The sequence below is a fragment of the Micropterus salmoides genome, unplaced genomic scaffold (assembly GCF_014851395.1).
Source record: "Micropterus salmoides isolate LMB-PRFRI ecotype aquatic unplaced genomic scaffold, ASM1485139v1 Ms_hic_scaffold_7, whole genome shotgun sequence".
NCBI classification, from domain to species: domain Eukaryota; kingdom Metazoa; phylum Chordata; class Actinopteri; order Centrarchiformes; family Centrarchidae; genus Micropterus; species Micropterus salmoides.
In genome coordinates this window covers 36,425,356-36,447,759 of record NW_024044459.1, presented here as the reverse complement: position 1 = coordinate 36,447,759, position 22,404 = coordinate 36,425,356, and the positions used below count along the sequence as shown (strand labels likewise).

At 40.6% G+C, this 22,404-nt stretch overlaps 3 protein-coding genes across 4 annotated transcripts in view; 1 reads left to right on the top strand and 2 right to left on the bottom strand.

The window, feature by feature from the left end:
• Positions 1-22,404, bottom strand: part of LOC119891530 (scavenger receptor cysteine-rich type 1 protein M160-like) — a 667,824-nt gene that overhangs the window by 415,365 nt on the left and 230,055 nt on the right. The gene's annotated exons all lie outside the window — the stretch shown is intronic.
• LOC119891523 (GTPase IMAP family member 8-like) overlaps positions 1-22,404 on the bottom strand; it is a 61,100-nt gene that overhangs the window by 27,737 nt on the left and 10,959 nt on the right. The gene's annotated exons all lie outside the window — the stretch shown is intronic.
• On the top strand, positions 1,173-14,023 carry LOC119891512 (trichohyalin-like). The gene is made up of 3 exons (XM_038703217.1): positions 1,173-1,218; positions 9,637-10,863; positions 10,978-14,023. Coding segments are annotated over exons 1-3 (4,257 nt in total). The 5' UTR covers positions 1,173-1,217; the 3' UTR covers positions 14,007-14,023.

The following is a 22,404-nucleotide window of genomic DNA, read 5'->3' as shown; positions in this document are numbered from 1 at the left end:
TGTTGACTTCAGTCACATTGTGGTGCAGGTATGAAAGTATCAGAAACAGCGGACATTACAGTTTTGTACAGAAATAACCTCAGAGTTGAATCAACAGATTGATTTTTACAGATAAAGTCATTTTACAGGACTATTGTTCTGAAGTTCTGAACAGTTCACATGGGTTTCTATATTTCTGGTCACTCAGGTATTTCTTCTAATAAAAGCTACATCCTTGTGTTACTACAGACTGATTTAAACAATCCTCTGATGTGTGTTGACCCTTCAGGCCTGGTGATCAGATGGATCAGTCACAGCTTGTACCTGCCACCATCACATCAATAACTGAAAGGAATCTGCTTTATTCTCACTTTTAATAAATAAAAACACTATGGCGTCAACTTCAGGTACGTGCACCATGTTCACATGTTGGAAGAGAAAATAAATGACACCTGCAATGTATTACACATTTCCTTGTTTTTGGTCAGATGAGTTTAGAAATCAATTTTAAAAGATGTTCTATACATTACTAGAGATATTCAACTCTTTCCGTTCATAGATAATAGAATCACTGTAGCTGTGTCCACAGAATAAAACAAAGGTCAACAAAGAAACAAAACCCTGACATGATTAAGATCACAGTGATAAGAACACTGATATGACTATTACTGATTAATCTTTTACCGGTCCAATTATTACAGTATGATATACAGTGACTTTTTTCAACAAAGCCAGTGTTATAAAAATTTTAAAATGTTGGTAAGCTGAATGAGAAAGAGTATATAAGTATGAACAGACTTCAGAATGTTTTTAGATTCCAGTTTTAAAAAGTAACAACACATTTTGTAACACTTAATCAGAGCAGGTTGTCCCTGAACTCCACATGTCCACCTCCAGTATATGAAAATTGAATGAAAACGTCTGTTTTGTGGAGATTTTTGTTAAGAGCAAATTTAACTGCAGTGCTGTAGGCTACATGTCTTATTTAGGATTGTAGCTCTACAAGACAAGTCTCAGTTCCTTTTATTGTATTTTTTATTCCAAGATTAGATGCTGTATATTGCTGCCCCTCACAACTGATGCTACATATTTTGCAGATTTGATTCAGTCCAATCTTACTGTTGTATGAAGGCTTTTTAGAGAAAACATGATGTGAATGAATTAATTTGTCTGTCTTTACACTCACAGGTGTGTCCTCCCTGAAGCACAGCAGCAGCTATGAAATCCTGCCACCTCACAGTGAGTCCAACTGAACTGAGTCAGAATTATGACTACACTGAACAAAATTATAAATGCAACCCTTTTGTTTTTGCCCCTATTCATCATGAGCTGAACTCAAAGATCTAAGACTTTCTCTAAGTACACAAAAGGCCTGTTTCTCTCAAATATTGTTCACAAATCTGTCAAAATCATAAAATCAGGGTACAAAACAGCTGGAAACAAAGATTGAGAAAGAGTGATCACGTGGGATATGTCAGTTTAAAAAGATGTGCTTTCAGGCGGGATTTAAAAATGGAAAGCGAGTCACTGTTGCAGATGTCTGGTGGAAGAGAGTTCCAGAGACGAGGGGCAGAGCAGCTGAAAGCTCTGAACCCCATGGTGGTCAAACGAGCAGGAGGTACAGTGATGTGAATAGAAGAAGAAGACCTAAGAGGACGTGTGGGGGTGTTACTATGAAGGAAGTCAGTGACGTACGGAGGAGCGAGGTTATGAATGGCCTTGAAGGTCAGGAGCAGATTCTTGAAATCAATGCGGTATTTAACTGGGAGCCAATGAAGCTGCTGAAGGACAGGAGTAATATGATTAATAGAAGGGGTTCTGGTGATGATACGGGAGCGTGCAATTGGCATGCTGACTGCAGGAATGTCCACCTGCAGTCAGCTGTTGCCCATGAATTGAATGTTTATTTCTCTACCAAAAGCCATCTCCAAAGACGTTTCAGAGAATTTGGTAGTATATCCAACCGGCCTCACAACTGCAGACCACATGTAACCGCACCAGCCTAGGAATTCCACATCCAGCTTCTTCATGTCCAAGATCGTCTGAGACCAGTCACCAATTGTCTGTTGCAGCTGCTGCAACAATTGGTTGGCATAACCAAAGAATTTCTGCATAAACTGTCAGGAACCATCTCAGGGAAGCTCATCTCCATGCTCGTCATCCTCATCGAGGTCTCAACATGACTGCAGTTCATCGTTGTAACCAACTTGAGTGGGCAAATGCTCACATTCAACTTGGCACTTTGGAGAGGTGTTCTCTTCATGGATGAATCACTGTAGTAGTAGTTTCAATAGTAGTAGTTTCAATTTTCACTGTACAGAGCAGATGGCAGACAGCGTGTGGATCGAGTGGCGTATGGTGGCGGTGTGGTTACGGTATGGGCAGGCGTGTGTTATGGACAACGAACACAGGTGCATTTTATTGATGGCATTTTGAATGCACAGAGATACCGTGACGAGATCCTGAGGCCCATTGTTGTGCCATTGATCGAAGACCATCACCTCATGTTGCAGCATGATAATGCACAGCCCCATGTTACAAGGATCTGTACATCGCCGTCTTAGTACATACAGGAGCCTCTCTCCATGTTGCTCTGTATACACACATATTGTCCAGTAGTGTAGCCGTAATCATAACAGTGCCAATGTTCTACGAGAATAAGCAGTGATACATCGAGTGGAGTTAAAGCAGAGGAGCCCACATGTCTGTGAAAGACCCCTCATTACCTTCTGCAACTGTCTTTCATGGGGGAGGGCCCTGAATATTTCCCTATACCATAATGTGACAGTAGGGGGTTTATTGTTGATCCAATTAATTAAAATATATTTTCTGGCCAATAATTGTAATTTATCGCATAATTTGAACTGTAAATGGGTTAGAGTCACCTCCCTTGAGGGGAGGCTGAAAATGAAAAGGCCTGGGTCCCTCTGAATTCTTGCATGGAATATGCCACTTAGTTCCTGTGAGATCATACTCCAAAATCTTTTTATCACTTTACATTGCCAGAATTAAGGACAATATGTTCCAATCTCTCTATGACACTTGTTACACAAAGGTGAAACCTGTCGGTCCATCTTATTAAGTGTGTAAGGAGTTATGTGTAGACAATGTAGTATTTTATACTGTCTCTTTCAGTCTATTACATGTAAAAGTGGATTTAAATACTTCAATAGCCTTCTGCCAGTCATCCTCAATATACTCTGAGTCGAGATCTGTCTCCCACTTCTGTGCAATGCTTATAATACCATCTGGACTAAGAGAGTATAGCAGTGCATAGAGGGAAGAGATAAAGCCGGTGATGCCTCCCGAGGAAATAAAGAACCTCTCTACATCACTGTACATGACTGGTTCAGGAGGGGGTAAGGTCTTAGATCCAATGCAGTGCCTGACCTGGAGTAAACCATAATGGTTTTCTTTGGGGATACCAAATTTTGACTGCAGTTGTTTGAAAGTCATTAATAGCCTGTCGTGGTACAAATCTCCAATCATACGCACCCCATTGCCATGCCACATATCAAAAATGTTGGGATGGAGGTTCCTCGTTATAGGGGTTAAGAACGAGGCATTGTTTCCTCTTCCTAGGTATTTACAGATTTCCTGCCACACTCTAATATTGCTGTATAATCGGGTTATTCTTGATATCGCTGTGCAATTTGCTCTTATCACTCAGGACCGGGCTCCATAGCGAAGATGGCAAAGAGGACCATGAATCTAGACGGGGCTTGAACTCAAGATGAGAATGTAACCATTGCCGCAGAAAGCGAGCGTGGTACGCACAGTTGTAAAGAATTATGTTCGGCAGGCCCAAGCCTCCCCTGTCAGAGGGCAGCTGTAGTATTTTCATTTTGTCTGGGTGTTTTGCCGTGCCATATGAATCTAGAGAATGCTCTTTCTATATCAAGAGCAGTCTTGGATATCCACAAGGGTAGCATTTGTAAAGGATATAATAACCTGGGGAATACATTCATTTTGATTAAACTGATGTGCCCCATAAGAGATAGGGGGAGATTGTGCCATCTAAGTCCTTCTTTATTTTAGTTGCTATTGGAGAGTAGTTGAGCTTCCATAGCTCCGTCAAGTTTGGTGAAACGTTTATCCCAAGGTAGGTGAAATCTGTGGGAGACAGTTTAAAGGGAAAATTGGTGGATGAAGACAGATCAACCAGCTACCCAATGGCATGGCCTCTGACTTGCCATAGTTGATCTTGTAGCCTGTAAAGGAGCCAAACTCTTAAATAAGGATAGTTGGTATTGATATCTCAGGTTTTGTCAGAAACAACAGGATGTCATTGGCATAAAGTGCTATTTTATGAACTGTTCCTCCAACCGTAATCCCATGCACGTCTTTGTGTTGCCTAATTACCTCAGCCAGGGGCTCAAGTGCCAGCGCAAAGAGCAGCGAAGAAAGGGGGCAGCACTGTCTCGTCCCCCTACGCAGCGAGAAACGCAATGACTGTATGCCATTAGTTACAACGCAGACCTGTGGAGAGTTGTAGAGTATCCTAATCCATTTGAGAAATTCCCCTCCCAGCCCAAACCTCTCCAGTGCATCAAATAAATATTCCTACTCTACCCTATCAAACGCCTTTTCGGAGTCTAAAGATACAACAAGTCCTTTATAATTTGTCTGACTTGAGTACTGTATCACATTCAATAGTCTCCTCACATTTGTGAGGGACAGCATGTTCTGTATAAATCCAGTCTGGTCTGGACTTGAAATCCAGTCTGACCTTTTCCCCCCCAGAAGTGGCGTAGCATAATCTTGAGGTCCACAGTCTTGTCTTTGCCAGATTGGTGGGAAAGATTTGGGGAGAGCACGCTGGCATTTGTTGTTCGCCGCTTCTCCTCCGTTTTTCTCGTTCTGAATAGTAGTTCTCTTGAGTTTTGCTGCGTCATGAGAGCAGTGTCGCTCTGGGTGCTAGCAACATGGGAAACACCGCAAGATCTCTGCACGCTCAGCTGAGCAGCATGGGAAACACCGCGACACCAAGCAGGCCAGAAAACGTGTAGTGGATTCCAGTGTACTACGGCCTCTACCGAGATTCACCACAGCATCAACACTCAAAATAGAACTTTTCAATTCAACTTTTCAAATTCAACAAATAAAGCAAATAAAATAAATATTCCACTTTCAACATCAGCCAATAACCTGGGTGTTAAAATGGACTCTCATCTGATCTTTGAGGCTCACATCAAACTCTCAAAATCTCTGCAAGACTTCCTTCTTCCAACTCAGGAACATCACCAAACTCCGTCCCATACTCACTCCTGCAGATGCGGAAAAGCTTGTCCACGCTTTTGTCTCCTCCAGGCTGGACTACTGCAATGCACTCCCTGAGAAAAGCCTTCAGAAATTGCAGTACATCCAGAACAGCGCTGCTAGGATCCTGTTGAGGGTGCGCAAACACGACCACATCACCCCCATCCTCAAATCACTCCACTGGCTTCCTGTCTCATTCAGGATTGAGTACAAGATCTCCCTCCTTACCCACCAGTGCATCTATGGTGAAGCACCCCCCTACCTCAAGGAACTTCTCACCCCACAGACCTCAACACGTACCCTCCGATCTGCCTCAGCATATCTCCTGAAACCTCACAGGACAAAGCTCCGTAAAATGGGAGATCGGGCTTTCTGCTCAGCTGCTCCCAGTCTGTGGAATGCTCTCCCTGACCACCTGAGGACACCACAGACAGTGGATGCTTTTAAACGTGGCCTTAAAACCCACCTTTTTAGGAGAGCTATTGAACTCTTGCCCTTTTCCTTATTGTTTTTTTCATGCTCTCCATTTTTTTTTATTTTTAGCACTTACCTGTTTTATCATGTAGCACTTTGGGATTTCAATATAAAGGGCATTCCAAATTAAATGTATTATTATTATTATTATTATTAAGATGGCAGGAACTTTTCCAGTCTTGTTGTAAGCAGTTTTGAACAATTTACTATCCACACTAATAAGGCTAATGGGTCTATATGAGCCACAGATATCAGGTGGTTTATCTTTCTTAAGGATTAGTGTGATGTTGGCTAGATTAAGTGATGCGGGGAGGTGACCGATATTCTGAGAATCTGAGAACATGTCAGTAAGCGGCCCGGCTACCAGGTAACTCAGTTTCTTGTAGAATTCTGGGCAAAACCCATCAGGTCCTGGTGCTTTTCCACCCCTGAGGGAGGCTATGGCCGCGCAGAACTCCTCTTCAGTCACTGGTACATTCAGTTTTTCCTTTTGTTCCCCCGACAGGGATAGGAGGGACACCATATCGAGAAACTCCTTTCTCCTCCTCTCGGATAACTCACAGTCAGATGAATGAAGCTTTTGGTAAAATTGCCTCATTGTCGTATTGATATCCTTCGTTTTGTAATGTCTGACCTGATTGTCATCTAGCAGTGACAGTATCATATTTGCCTCCATTCTGCCTCTTGCCAATCTTGCAAAGAGACGCCCAGGTTTGTTTCCTGACTCATAAAGCCTATACTTAGCAAAGAAGATGGCCAATTCAGCCTTTCCAGTTAACAGCTGGTTAAGGGCTGAGCGAGCTGCTTCCAATTTTTTGGACAAAGATCTAGAAGGTGCACCTTTAAGGTGTAATTCCAGCTTTTGTATTGCACTCTCTAAGCTGAGTTGTTCTTTCATTGCAGTCCTTCTCTGAGCTGTGTTGTACAAAATAATACTCCCCCTGAGATAAGCTTTAAGTGTTTCCCACAGCAGAGAAGGGCTGACATCTGGGGTCTGGGGTCTTATTAGCAGCAATAAAAACATTCCTCTGTTCAGTAATATAGTCAATGAATGGTGGGATACTCAACAGAGAGGGGTTCATCCTCCAGTGGCGAGAGGAGGAATCAGTGTAAGAAGGGCGGATGCTGAAGCTTACATGAGGGTGGTCAGAGAGTGAGCATATGCCAATTGAACACTCCCTCACCCTATCTAAAGCCCCTCTGGACGTCAGGAAGAAATAAATTCTTGAAAATGTCTGATGGGAATTGGAAAAGAAAGTATAGTCTCTCTGTCCGGTATTAATTTTTCTCCAAGTGTCAAACAGCTCTAAGTCACGGCAGAACTCTTTCAGCGTAAGGCTCTTCCGAGAGGTTGGGCCAGATTTAGGTGGGGACTGGTCAGTGCTTGGGTCAGGCACACAATTAAAGTCGCCTCCTAATACAACATATGGGGTCGATACTGATGAGACCTCAGGTTGAAGCTTAGGGAGAAAGTCAGAATCATATGAATTTGGGCCATATTTGCAGCCTATGAGGATCTGTTCCCCATAAAGAATAAATAGACAGCTCTGTGAGATATAGTATGGAAGGTTTCAGAGATATGATGACATAAAAACACGAAAATGAGGTAACATCACGAACAAAGTATTCAACCCCAAATGATAAAGACCCAACAAACGCCCAAAAGCAGTAACCCCCCATCCCCGACCTCCCCACCTCTCCATATCCCAATATAGGCCAGTATTACACCACTCAGACAACAGCGGCATCAGCAGTGTAGGAAAATGTTCATTTTTATTTCACCGGCAGGACTGGCAAAACATATGCAAAGCTGTCCGTCGAGCGGCACCAGGAACACACACTTTTTCCGACCAGCGCCACGTCTAACAACAGCGACTTCTTCTAATGAGGCTTTTTGACATATGTCACAGCTTATCCTGCCCCCTACTGGCATTGCAAGGAAACATTATTGAACAAGCATTCCAGTATACTAGGCTATTAACACAACTTGTTACCTTAGAGTAACTGGCATGTATTACACACAAAGAAACACATTAACAGGTGCCACACCAGCAGTGTGGCCCTTTGAAAAACCAGGGGCACACGTGGAACAGAGCAAAAACATAACTGAAAGAAAAGAAAGGGGAAACAAAGACAAATAACCCTCTCCATTACCCCCGCTCGCAGAAATGATCACAACCATCTCACATACTCCGATTTTAACAACCTGCTCAACATGAACCAATCATTAGCCTTTGTTGTAGTGTACAAAAGCGGCATGAGAAGAAAAAGAAAGGTAATAAAAAATTAAATAAGAATTAGTTTTTCCTCACAGAGAGTATTATACATACCTTTGCAAAAGTTATCAGAGGTTTTGCAGTGTCTGCAAACAGTGAGGCATCGCGTATTATTAAAATGTCAATACACCTCCAGTTTAACCCAGTCCGTCCAAGAAGGCGAGTGTATCCTTCAGTGAGTGAAAAGAGTAACTTTTCCCTCCGAGGGAGAAACTCAGAGTAACGAGGAAGGGGTTAATAAGTTGTTGGCGCACACAGTTAAACGCATGTCTCATTTTCTTGACTCCACTCGCCCGATCCTGTCGGATGAATATGGTCTGTACCTCATGTGTCAGTGGTTCTTTCTCCTTGGCGAGGATCCTCATCTTGTACCTCAGGTTGTGCAGCTTGATGATCACTGTGCAGCGCCGGTCAGGCTTTGGCGGACAGAGGGTCCTGTGGGCACGGTAAATTTTAATGAGACCCCGTTTGGCGCAACCGATTGTCGGCCCTCCGCCTTTTCCTTGAGGTTGTAGATTGAAATGATGATGTGCACTTTGGTCTCCAGGCCCTTTAAGCTGGACTCCATTGTCGACATGTTATCATCCACTGCCGATACACGACTCTCAGTTTCCGTAATGCGTTTTGTGTTGGACTCCAGTCATGTTGTGATATTGTCAGTGTAGCCGAGAGATCTTCAAATTTCCTCTCCATCATAGCAGATATTTTCTCAACAACGCTCTGGGATATTTCCATAGCAAGGGTCCCACAATCCGCATCAGGAGGTTTAGCATTCTTGCTAGCAGGCACGGTCTTTTTCACTTCTGGCGGGCTTGTCTACCGCAGGTTTATAGGCTTTAGTGTTAGGCATGTTGTCTGGATATTGTTTAGCAAACATTTAAGGTTGTGACTTTCCTTTAAAATTAAGTAAATAGTCAGGTATAGCTCGGTAGCAGTGGGAGCACAGCAATGGTCAACTGCTCAGTGTGACAGCATGACGTGACCCCCCTCGAGTGGCCTTTTATTGTGGCCAGCCTAAGGCACACCTGTGCAATACCCATGCTGTATGGTCAGCATCCTCACACCTGTGAGGTGGATGGATTATCTCTGCAAAGGAGAAGTGCTCTCTAACACAGATTTTGAACAATATTTGAGAGAAAGAGGCCTTTTGTGTACATAGAGTAAGTATTAGATCATTGAGTTTAGCTCATGATGAATAGAGCAAAAACAAAAGTGTTGCGTTTAAAATTTTGTTCAGTGTATAAAAGTCAACCACAGTAGAAGTTTACTTCAATTAACCAGAGAAGAACACAAAACTCACTCACTTAAACAGAAAAGACCAACAATAACTACAAAAGGCTGTGGACACTGTGACGCTCTCCATCTCTGCTACAAACATGTCACCAGGTTGCAGCACTGTTGCCAATTGATTTTGTGGAGTAAAAGGCACAAAGGAAAGCTTTTACACTTTTAATATACATTAGTAAGCCTCCTAAAATACCAACTATGTCTTCTAGAAATTATACTTATATACTATAATTTCTAAGAGCAAATTCATTTTGAAAGAAACATAATTGTGTTTTTATCAACATAATGTTATTAATATATATATTTTATCTGATTATATCTACATTTATTTATTTACTTACTCCATCTATTTTCATTCCAGTGTCTGAGCTGAGGGTTGTTCTGCTGGGGAACAGCTGGTCTGAGAGGAGTTCAGTGGGGAACATCCTACTGGGAGAGACTAAGTTCAACACTGAGGAAGAACCAGACCGCTGTCTGAGAGAAAGAGGACGGTTAAAGGAGAAAGAAATAGTTCTCATCAACACCCCAGATCTGCTGCATCCCAACATCTCTCAACACAAACTGACAGAACATGTGACAAACTGTGTGAGACTCTCTGATCCTGGACCTCATGTGTTCCTGCTGGTTCTACAGCCTGAAGACTTCACTGAGAAACACAAACTGAGGCTCTGCAGAGTCCTGAAACTCTTCAGTGATCGATCATTTGATCATTCACTGGTTCTGATATCAACACCCAGAGTGGAGGTTCCAGGTTTGATGGACAAATACATGGAACAGCCTCCATTAAAAGACCTGATCAGAAAATGTCGATACAGATACCTGAAGCAGAAGAACCTCGACCTCACAGAACTGTTAACACAATTGGATAAAACTGTAAAAGAGAATAATGGAGATCATGTCAGTTGTGAAGTGTTTGAGGATGCAGGTTCAATCATCAGACCAAAGTCTGAACACATCAGACCAGCTTTAAACCTGGTTCTGTGTGGGAGGAGAGGAGCAGGGAAGACTTCAGCAGCCAAGGCCATTTTAGCTCAGACAGAGTTTCATTCATACTCCGTCTCATCAGAGTGTGTTAAACATCAGGGAGAGGTGTGTGGACGTTGGGTTTCCCTGGTGGAGCTGCCTGCCTTGTATGGAAAACCTCAGGAGGCAGTGATGGAGGAATCACTCAGGTGTATCTCCCTCTGTGATCCTGAGGGCGTCCATGTCTTCATCCTGGTCCTACCTGTGGGTCCCCTCACTGATGAAGACAAGGGAGAGTTAAAGACCATCCAGAACACATTCAGCTCTCGAGTCGATGACTTCACCATGATTCTGTTCACTGTGGAGTCAGATCCTGCAGCTCCAGCTGTTGTTAACTTTGTAAAGGAAAACAAGGACATCCAGGAGCTCCGTCAGAGCTGTGGAGGAAGATATGTTGTTCTCAACATCAAGGACGAGCAGCAGATCCCAGAGCTGCTGGACATGGTGGACAAGATGAGACAATCTGAAAATAAACCATCCTGCTATACAGCTGTAACATTTGCACGTGCACAAATGGAAAAGGTCATACAACAAGAGAGGATAATAAAGAAGAACAAGATCACTTGTAAGTACTTTGAATTAAAATGTTTTTCTGTGTCCTGAACCATGTTGATCATCACAGTCTTTACTGTAGCTGCTGAGAATATTTAAAGTAACTCCAGGTCTTCTTCTTTCCCAGGTGATGATGAGGAGCAGAGCCCAGAGAGTCTCAGGATTGTGCTGATAGGGAACACTGGAAGTGGAAAGAGCTCTACAGGAAACACCATTCTAGGAAGAGACGAGTTCAAAGCTGAATCAAGTCAAACATCAGTCACCAAACTTTGTCAGAAAGCACAGAGTAAAGTGGACGGTCGTCCGGTCGTTGTGGTCGACACTCCTGGTCTGTTTGACACAACTTTGTCCCATGAAGAGGTTCATGAGGAGATGGTAAAATGCATCAGTCTTCTGGCTCCAGGACCACATGTCTTCCTGTTGGTGTTACAGATCGGGAGACTCACACCAGAGGAGAAGGAGACATTAAAACTCATCAAGGAAGGCTTTGGGAAAAATGCTGAAAAGTTCACCATCATTCTTTTAACTGGAGGAGATAAACTGGAGGATGAGAAAGTTTCCATTGAAGAATACATTGAACATAAATGTGATGCTTCCTTTAAGAAGCTGATCTCTGACTGTGGAGGAAGATACCATGTGTTTGATAACTATGATGAAGAAAACCGCACACAAGTCAGTGAGCTGATAACCAAGATTGACACCATGGTGAAGGAAAATGGAGGCAGCTGCTACACCAATGAGATGCTGCAAGAGGCCGAGGCAGCTATAAAGAAAGAAATGGAGAGAATCCTGAAGGAGAAGGAAGAAGAGATGAAGAGAGAGAGGGAGGAGCTTCAAAGAAAACATGAGGAGGAAATGCAAGAGATGAAAAGAAGAATGAAAGAACAGAGAGCAGAAACTGAAAAGGAGAGAAAACTGAGAGAAAAACAACTTAAAGAAAAGGAGGAGAAGATAAAGAAGGAACATGAGGAGAGAAAGAAAGAACAGGAAATGAGAGAAGAAGAAGACAAGAAGAGAAAAGAACAGGAAGAAGGTCAACGACAGGAGTGGGAACGAAAGGTTGAAGCTTTGGAGCAAAATATAAGATCAGAGTCAGAATCAAAGGAAATGATTGACAGAAAGCTGAAGGAGAGCAGAGAAGAGATGAGAAAAGAACGAGAGAACTGGGAGAAAACACAAAATGAATGGTGGAAAAAACGATATGAAGAAGATGAACGGAGACGACAGGAGGAACAAAGAAGACTTAGAAAGCTTCAAGAAGAATACGAACAGGAAAGAGAAAATGATGAAACGAAAAGAAAGGAAGAGGACAGAATCAGAAGAGAAAGAGAGGAAAAACAGAAAAAAGTACAGAGAGCAGAAATTGAAAAGGAGAGAAAACTGAGAGAAAAAGAACTTGAAGAAAAGGAGGAGAAGATAAAGAAGGAACGTGAGGAGAGAAAGAAAGAACAGGAAATGAGAGAAGAAGAAGACAGGAAGAGAAAACAACAGGAAGAAATTCAACGACAGGAGTGGAAACAAAAGGTTGAAGATTTGGAGCAAAAAATAAGATCAGAGTCAGAATCAAAGGAAACCATTGACAGAAAGCTGAAGGAGAGCAGAGAAGAGATGAGAAAAGAACGAGAGAACTGGGAGAAAACACAAAGAGAATGGTGGGAAAAACGATATGAAGAAGAAGAACAGAGACGACTGGAGGAACAAAGAAGACTTAGAAAGCTTCAAGAAGAATACGAACAGGAAAGAGAAAATTATGAAAAGAAAAGAAAGGAAGAGGACAGAATCAGAAGAGAAAGAGAGGAAAAAGAGAGAAAAAGACAGAGAGCAGAAATTGAAAAGGAGAGAAAACTGAAGGAAAAAATACTTAAAGAAAAGGAGGAGAAGATAAAGAAGGAACGTGAGGAGAGAAAGAAAGAACAGGAAATGAGAGAAGAAGAAGACAAGAAGAGAAAACAACAGGAAGAAATTAAACGACAGGAGTGGGAACGAAAGATTGAAGCTTTGGAGCAAAATATAAGATCAGAGTCAGAATCAAAGGAAACCATTGACAGAAAGCTGAAGGAGAGCAGAGAAGAGATGAGAAAAGAACGAGAGAACTGGGAGAAAACACAAAGAGAATTGTGGAAAAAACGAAAACAAGAAGAAGAACAGAGACGACTGGAGGAACAAAGAAGACTTAGAAAGCTTCAAGAAGAATACGAACAGGAAAGAGAAAATGATGAAAAGAAAAGAAAGGAAGAGGACAGAATCAGAAGAGAAAGAGAGGAAAAAGAGAAAAAAGACATCGAAGAGAAACATCAGAAACAAATGGAGAATCAGAAAAAGACATATGAAGAGGAGGCTAGAAAGAAAGAACAGGAAATCAGACAAGAAGAAGACAAGAAGAGAAAACAACAGGAAGAAGGTCAACAACAGGAGTGGAAACAAAAGGTTGAAGCTTTGGAGCAAAAAATAAGATCAGAGTCAGAATCAAAGGAAACCATTGACAGACAGCTGAAGGAGAGCAGAGAAGAGATGAGAAAAGAACGAGAGAACTGGGAGAAAACACAAAGAGAATGGCGGGAAAAACGAAAACAAGAAGACGAACAGAAACGACAGGAGGAACAAAGAAGACTTAGAAAGCTTCAAGAAGAATACGAACAGGAAAGGGAAAATTATGAAAAGAAAAGAAAGGAAGAGGACAGAATCAGAAGAGAACAAGAGGAAAAAGAGAAAAAAGACATTGAGGAGAAACAGAAGAAGAAAATGGAGAATCTGAAGAAGACGTGTGAAGAGGAGGCCAGACAGAAAGCTGAAGGGTTGAATGAATTCAAAGAGAAATACAAGAAGGAGTTTGCAGCTCAGAAGAAACAGCATGAAGAAATAATGACAGAAAAAGATAAACAATATGACATCTTAAAGGCATTTTTAGCCCGCAATGAAGAACAACTAAAGAAAAAATATCAAGGTGAAATTTCTGACTTAGTGAAATGTGTGACCAAGAAGAGAGAAAACCTTGAAACTATCAATGACTTACTGAAGAAACATGAAGAAGAAATGAATAATGTGAAAAATGATCAGGAAAAGAAAAATCTGCAGGAAACACATGACAAAGAACTAAGTGACCTGATACAGGAACTTTTGAAACAAGAAGACACATCATGGTGTTCTATTTTATGAGGATCTGTTTCATGTAAACGTCTCATCAACAGAGCAGTTTCAATTTTTTTTTCCTGTTTTCATTTGGTTTTAATAACTGAAACTTTAAAGAAGCAGAGATTGTATAGTAATATTTTTCCGAAATACTTCCCATTGGCTATCAGGCGTCTACTTCACCAGCCTATAATATTATGTAGTTCAAGACTTCAAAATCTCAGACTTGTTGTTTCTGATTACGACTTGATTTCAGAGAAATTTCTCTTTCTCCTGTTGTTGGGAATAATTGCCTTTTTGCTGTTTGTTTTCTTTTCTTTTGTCCCAATTAGGGGTCCAAGCCCAAGGGTGCTGGGAACCCGATCGTTCTCGTTTTTTATTTTTAATTTTTTTTTATTCTTCCATGAACAAAACTGATACTGCGGCCTAGATGGTAATTGCTTCAGACGCGAAACTATAGGGTAAGTCCAGGTCACCGCAACCTAATTATAAGCTAACAAATTATTGCTGAAATGCAAAAAACTGCATGTCATGTCTTATCTTAGGTTTGCAATGGCCGATCTACACCAAACTCGGGGACCTTATCTGCCACGCCCTCCTGACGGGCTGTGTGAATTTTGGCGTCTATCGGCCTCTAGGTGGAGCTACTAAGCGGATATCAAATAACACTCCCATAGACATACATTCATTTTATATGTCCGGAACCGCAACTCCCTTTAATTTATAACTCTGCTCGTTTATTCTCAACGGGCCCCCCAAGCCACGGATCAACTCGCGTGGGGGGCGGCTGGCGCCAGGAGGCTTGGACCCTGCTTACAACTGCTTGCAGTTCTAGTTGTTTAAGTGTAATTATTTCTTAATTAAAAATAATAATAAAAATAGACAGCAGTTGAGTAAAGAAATACTTCAACAGTTGAAGCTCTGATTGGTCATTAGAGATGATTTTTTTTATATGTATTGCATCAGAAATTTGCTCATCAAACATATCTGTTCAGGTTTGCACCATTTGTTTACCATGCCCTGAGCAAGATTTGATCTTGACCTAAAACCGCTTGACTATTCAGATAGACTGTGAGAGTATATGCTTCAAAGTTTTTTCATTGATCTCCATGGATTGATCTCCATGGAGAAATGCCACGCTGGTTAGAACTCAAAAAAGAGAGTGTCAAAAAGCTGAACGCAGGTGGCGGAAAACAAATCTCCAGGTTCATTATGACATCTATAAAGAGAGACTTCGCATTTATAATTTAGAACTGAGAAATGCAAGGCGGTCCTTCTTCTCTGACATCATCACCAAAAACACTAATAACGCACGTGCCCTGTTTGCTACTGTCGACAGGCTAACCAACCCTCCATCCCCCAGTGCTTTCTTGGCACTAAATAACTGTTTTGATGTCTTCCAGTCAGGTTTTCGACCACACCACAGCACTGAGACGGCTCTTTTTAAGGTCTTCGATGACATCCATTTAAACACTGACAGTGGCAGAATTTCAGTCTCAGTCGACCACAACATATTACTAGGCAGACTTGAAAACTGGGTTGGACTTTCTGGCACAGTACTAAAATGGTTGGAATCCTACTTAAAGGACAGGGACTACTTTGTGTCTTCAGGTAATCACACAAATGAGCTAACAAAAATGACATGTGGAGTTCCCCCAGGCTCCATTCTGGGACCTCCTTTTGTTTAACATTTACATGCTTCCACTGGCTCAGATTATGAAAAACAACAAAATATGTTACCATAATTATGCAGATGACACACAGATTTACATAACCATTTCACCAGGGGACTATGTTCCCATACAGGCGCTGAGTAACTGTATTGAGCAGGTCAACAACTGGATGTGCCGGAATTTTCTTCAATTAAACAAGGATGAAACTGAAGTTATTGTTTTTGGAGCCAGGGAGGAACGATTGAAAGTCAGTGCTCGACTTTAATCTGTAATGTTAAGAACCACAAATCAAGCCAGAAATCTTGGTGTAGTCATGGACTCAGACCTGAATTTGAGGAGCCACATTAAGACAATTACAAAGTCAGCCTACTATCACCTGAAGAATATATCAAGAATTAAAGGACTTATGTCTCAGCAGGACCTGGAAAAACTTATCCATGCATTTATCTTCAGTCGACTTGACTACTGTAACGGTGTCCTTACAGGGCTCCCTAAGAAATCCATCAGACAGCTGCAGCTGATTCAGAAAGCAAGCTGCTCGAGTCCTCAATAAGACCAAAAAGGTGGATCACATCACTCCAGTTCTGAGGTCTTTACATTGGCTTCCTGTATGTCAAATAATTGATTTCAAAATCCTGCTGTTAGTTTATAAAGCACTAAATGGTTTAGGGCCAAAATACATTTCCGATCTTCTGCTTCGTTATGAACCATCCAGACCTCTCAGGTGGTCTGGGATCAGGTCTGCTTTCTGTCCCCAGAGTCAAAACTAAACAAGGAGAAGCAGTGTTCAGTTATTATGCTCCGTATATCTGGAACAAACTCATAGATAACTGCAGGTCTGCTGAAACTGTCAGTTCTTTTAAATTAAGACTGAAGACTTTTCTTTTTACCATTGCTTTTAATTAAATATTTAAGATTTTTCTTTTTATTGATAACTTACACTGCACTGTAACTTTTACTGTGCTGTTTTCTTTTTCTTTGTTTTTAGCTTTTTATTATTGCTTTTAATTAAATATTTCCATTTAACTCTTTTAACCCTGATTGTAACACTGTAACTTTTATTATATTTTATGTTGCTTTTAAACTTTTTTATATTTCCCTGTTGCTTTTATGTTTTATATGAAGAACTTTGAATTACCTTGTTGTTAAAATGTGCTATACAAATAAACTTGCCTTGCCTTGTGAGTTTAACCACTTAATTTCAAATGTAAAGACTTTTCCTGAGCTGACTTTATATTTTTATTACAGCTGAACACCATCAGTGTACAAAGAAGTCTTTGGGTCTTTGGTGACTGAACATTTATAGAAATTATTCTTCAGATAAAAGTGTTAAAAAAGGCTTTGTTGTAACTGTTAGCTCATTTTATTTACTATCTGGGTTAAACTGCACATCTGTCCCACTTAAAGAACTAAAGTGTTTCAATATCAAACAGCTATTGTCCTATTATCTTTGTCCTATTGTGACCGGTTTGTGTTCAATTCCAACCTGAATGTTCTGTTGGGGAGCAGCCAACCAATTAGCACACTGAACACAGTTAATCATAAATCCTAATGTATTTGAGAACAATTTAAACGCACAGATAAAAGTAGTCATAAGACACTTAAGCTGACTCCACATGTGAAAATCCCACTGATGTACTTGGTCCATTTGCGAACGATCAGTCCGTTCTGGCGGTTTGTGATTCTCCAGGCCGAGATCGTCCAACACCCACTCACAGGAGAAGAGGCGGCCCTGCGTAATACAACAGTGGGTGCAGTTAGGGGAGTACACCTTCCTTTAAGTCTCAAACTCCTTCTCACGCTGTTTCTATACTCTGTAGCTTTTGCCTAATGAGCTCTGTTCTGTTTCATCACTTTATCATCTAGTTTATTAGATTAACAACAGTCCACACTGAACTACAGGGAAACACTTTATTCATCTTTTAGAAGCACAAACAAAGAAAGCAAAGATTAAAGATTGATCTGAATTCTGTCTTAAGTTGATGTCATCAGTTATAAAGCAAAGCGTCTATAATGTCATTCTGCATCATTCTGATTGATCTGATCAGCAGTTTAAATGATCTTCATGTTGTTTAATGTTTCATATTTGCTGTGATATTTGTGATTTGCAGAGAAAACAGGGTGAATGACATCTAAACATTTTATTTCACTTCCAGCACAAACATCATGTTCTTTCTCATATTCAAAACATGAAAATATTTTATCAGAACAAATACTTTGTGTTTTGATTGTATCATCAGATCCCAGATCGTCACAGATTGATGCTTTGTCAGGATGTTGCTTTTTAATGCCCTGGGTAGCCTTTGGTCATTTTTGTATGTGTAGGGCTCCGCAAGTTAGCAAAAATAAATATGCAACAACGGTTAAACTTTCAAAATAAAACTAGTGGTTAATGTTGTGAAACAATGCAGTTTGGTTAGATTTAGGCAACAAACTACTTAGTTAGCTAGAGCCCTATGATTTCTGTGATACAGTAAACAATGGAATCCAGAATTTGATAATAAAAATGGAATCAGCTGTTGAACGCAGAGTATCGCGGAATCTGCTAAAATGAGGTTGCAATTTATAAAAAACTGGGTTTTCCCGGCATTACAAGCGTCGTTTTCACAACACGTAAGCCAAATGAAGAGAAAACTACATTACTATGTTTTGTTTTTATTTACATGTCATTTACGATAGATATGCATAGATATTCTGTCGAGCAGTATGCAGAGGCTGAACTCCAGAGGATCTGTGGGAAGAAATTATCTGTAATCAAGTTATAACATGTTTCATCTGGGACAATGCACAGTACAAGTGTATCAACAAAACGAGCTGTAGCCTATATTCTGCACAAGGTTTTAGTTTCACCAGTCAGATAACTGTATCAGTACTGTTGCTATGGTTACCTGCAGTTTAATATTATAGACTGCTGAAACCTGACAGCCAATGAGAAGTATTTCTATGGCCATGGTCTGCATCACAGTGTAGTCCACTGCTAAATATCACAATGAAATCTCTGTTTCTTTAAAGTTTCAGTTATTGAAACAAAGGAAAACAGGAAAAAATAAAAAAAAAACATCTGAAGCTGTTCTGTTGATGAGACGTTTACATGAAACAAATCCTCATGAAATGGAACAGCTTGATCTGTCGGCTTGTTTCAAAAGTTCCTGTATCAGGTCACTTAGTTCTTTGTCACGTGTTTCACGTGTTGATTTTTCTTTTCCTCCTCAGTTTTCAGATTCTTCATTTCTTCTTCATGTTTTTTCAGTAAGTCATTCATTTTTATCAGATTTTCTCCATTTTTGGTCACACATTTCACTAAGTCATAGATTATTTTCTATACTGTCGCTTCTGAGCTGCAAACTCCTTGTTGTGTTTCTCTTTGAATTCGTTCAACTCTTCAGCTTTCTGTCTGGCCTCTTCTTCATGTGTCTTCTTCAGATTCTCCATTTCTTTATGTTTCTCCACATTATCTTGTTTCTCTTTTTCCTCTTGTTCTCTTCTGATTCTGTCCTCTTCCTTTCTTTTCTTTTCATCATTTTCTCTTTCCTGTTCGTATTCTTCTTGAAGCTTTCTAAGTCTTCTTTGTTCCTCCTGTCGTTTCTGTTCGTCTTCTTGTTTTCGTTTTTCCCACCATTAATTTTGTGTTTTCTCCCAGTTCTCTCGTTCTTTTCTCATCTCTTCTCTGCTCTCCTTCAGCTTTCTGTCAATGGTTTCCTTTGATTCTGACTCTGATCTTATATTTTGCTCCAAAGCTTCAACCTTTCGTTTCCACTCCTGTTGTTGAATTTCTTCCTGTTGTTTTCTCTTCTTGTCTTCTTCTTCTCTCATTTCCTGTTCTTTCTTTCTCTCCTCACGTTCCTTCTTTATCTTCTCCTCCTTTTCTTTAAGTTCTTTTTCTCTCAGTTTTTTCTCTTTTCAGTTTCTGCTCTCTGTTCTTCGTTCTCTTTTTCCTCTTGTTCTCTTCTGATTCTGTCCTCTTCCTTTCTTTTCTTTTCATCATTTTCTCTTTCCTGTTCGTATTCTTCTTGAAGCTTTCTAAGTCTTCTTTGTTCCTCCTGTCGTCTCTGTTCTTCTTCTTGACATCGTTTTTTCCACCATTCAATGTGTTTTATTTCTTCCTGTTGTTTTTTTTTCATGTCTTCTTCTTCTCTCATTTCCTGTTCTTTCTTTCTCTCCTCACGTTCCTTCTTTATCTTTTCCTCCTTTTCTTTAAGTTGTTTTTCTCTCAGTTTTCTCTCCTTTTCAGTTTCTGCTCTCTGTTCTTTCATTCTTCTTTCCATCTCTTTCATTTCTTTCTCGTGTTTTCTTTGAAGTTCCTCCCTCTCTCTCTTCATCTCTTCTTCCTTCTCCTTCAGGATTCTCTCCATTTCTTTCTTTATAGCTGCCTCGGCCTCTTGCAGCGTCTCATTGGTGTAGCAGCTGCCTCCATTTTCCTTCACCATGGTGTCAATCTTGGTTATCAGCTCACTGACTTGTGTGCGGTTTTCTTCATCATAGTTATCAAACACATGGTATCTTCCTCCACAGTCAGAGATCAGCTTCTTAAAGGAAGCATCACATTTATGTTCAATGTATTCTTCAATGGAAACTTTCTCATGCTTTAGTTTATCTCCTCCAGTTAAAAGAATGATGGTGAACTTTTCAGCATTCTTCCCAAAGCCTTCCTTGATGTGTTTTAATGTCTCCTTCTCCTCTTCTGTAAATCTGCCGATCTGTAACACCAACAGGAAGACATGTGGTCCTGGAGCCAGAAGACTGATGCATTTCACCATCTCCTCATGAACCTCTTCATGGGTCAAACTATTGTCAAACAGACCAGGAGTGTCGACCACAACGACCGGACGACCGTCCACTTTACTCTGTGCTTTTAGACAAAGTTTGGTGATTGTTATTTGACCTGCTTCAGCTTTAAACTCCTTTCTTCCTAGAATGGCGTTTCCTGTAGAGCTCTTTCCACTTCCAGTCTTCCCTATCAGCACAATCCTGAGACTCTCTGGGCTCTGCTCCTCATCATCACCTGTGAAATAAGAAGACCTGGAGTTACTTTAAATATTCTCAGCAGCTACAGTGAAGGTTCAAGACTGTGATGTCACGGGCGGATCTACAGGGGGGCAAGGGGGGGCAAGTGCCCCCCCACTCTAGAGCCTTGCCCCCCCCAGCTGCCCCCCTAACTTTGATGATCCAAAAACTGTACTTGTAAAAACAACCCGCCACTATGTCTATCTTCTCAAACCAGTGAACTAAACAATACATTTACCAAAAGTGAACAATTTAATTTTTAATTTTAAATGTATTATTAGCCCCTCCCCCCGCCCCTCAAATACTTAGCTACGTCCCCGATTCAAATGTGCAGAGCGGCGTTCGCTTAGTCTGGCTGACTTAAAGTTACATTTGTAATGAATGTATTGTATGCTAAAGACGATTCAGCATCAGCAAAAACAGTGAGTCTATTACGTTAGCCAAAATCAGCGGTCAGATCGCTCCCTCATAATTTGTAAGAGCACTCTTCCGTTTGATTAGCCTAATTTTGTTTTTAGTAAAGACAAGAACAAGAACAGCTTAATAAAAAATATAAAATATTGTTTGTATCCATAACGTTTACTGATGGTCGCCGTTACGCCGACATTACCTTACAACATACAACACAGTGCCAGATAAGACATCGATCATTTGATTCGCTAAGCAGTCCTATATATCCAATTCCTCTCAGATATCACAGCAATGAAACCAGGTTACAACTGGGGAAATAACAAATACAATAGGATTAAGTAGTCTAAACATAACTGGTGTGTGCATGTGATAAATCTTTCTGATTTTATATTTGTTATATAGGCTACTTATTAGCTACATGGCCAGTGTAATGTAATACAAGGATAACCAGAGGTTTTCACATATTGACTTTTGCAGGCAAGAGTAGTTGAAGAAAGTAGCTGGAGCCTAACCATGAAAAGGAAGGCTAAAAGTGGGGATATTGCCAGCTTTTTTGCTAAAAAAATTCAAAGAAGTACACAGGAGGGAAAAGAAGAATCAGTGAGGGATGAAGAGGAGGCAGGGAGTGATCAGGAGGAGGAAGATGACAGAGAGGAAGAGGGTAGACCTGCAATTCCCCCTGGACCACATGGTATGTTTTTATTCTTCTTTCACATAAATTGCCATACAGTAGGATAATATGTAATGCCACTTATATGCATTGGCTATGTCCATGTACTGTTCAGTTGCATTAGATAATTATATTTGGCACTCTCCTCTTTCTTTTTTAAGATATATCAAAATGCAAAGGTGATGCAGCCTGATTTAAAGACATTCCCAAAGACACAACATGGAGCAGCAAAAAGAAGCTTCCACAGGGAGTGGTACAGTTCTCGGCCATGGCTTAAATATTTCATGTCTAAAGATGCAGCATACTGCTTTGCATGCAGACATTTTGCACATTTAAAAAAACAGTGTATTCACATCAGAAAATGGCTATTCTAACTGGCCACTTCCAAAGACAGTGGGTTTAGTGTACATGCCAGATTAGACACACATGTGAATGCGATGATTGCATGGAGAGAGTTCAAAAGAATGGCCAAGAAAAATACAACTGTCTTGGGAATGATGGGAGATGAAAATCAGAAACAAGTAATCAAAAATCAAAAATACATTAAAACTTTGTCTGAAACCTTGCTGTTGACAGCCACTCAGAACATTTCCCAACGTGGCCATAATGAATCAGAAAACTCAAAAAACGGGAAATTTCCTTGAGATTTTAGATCTTGTGAGTAAAC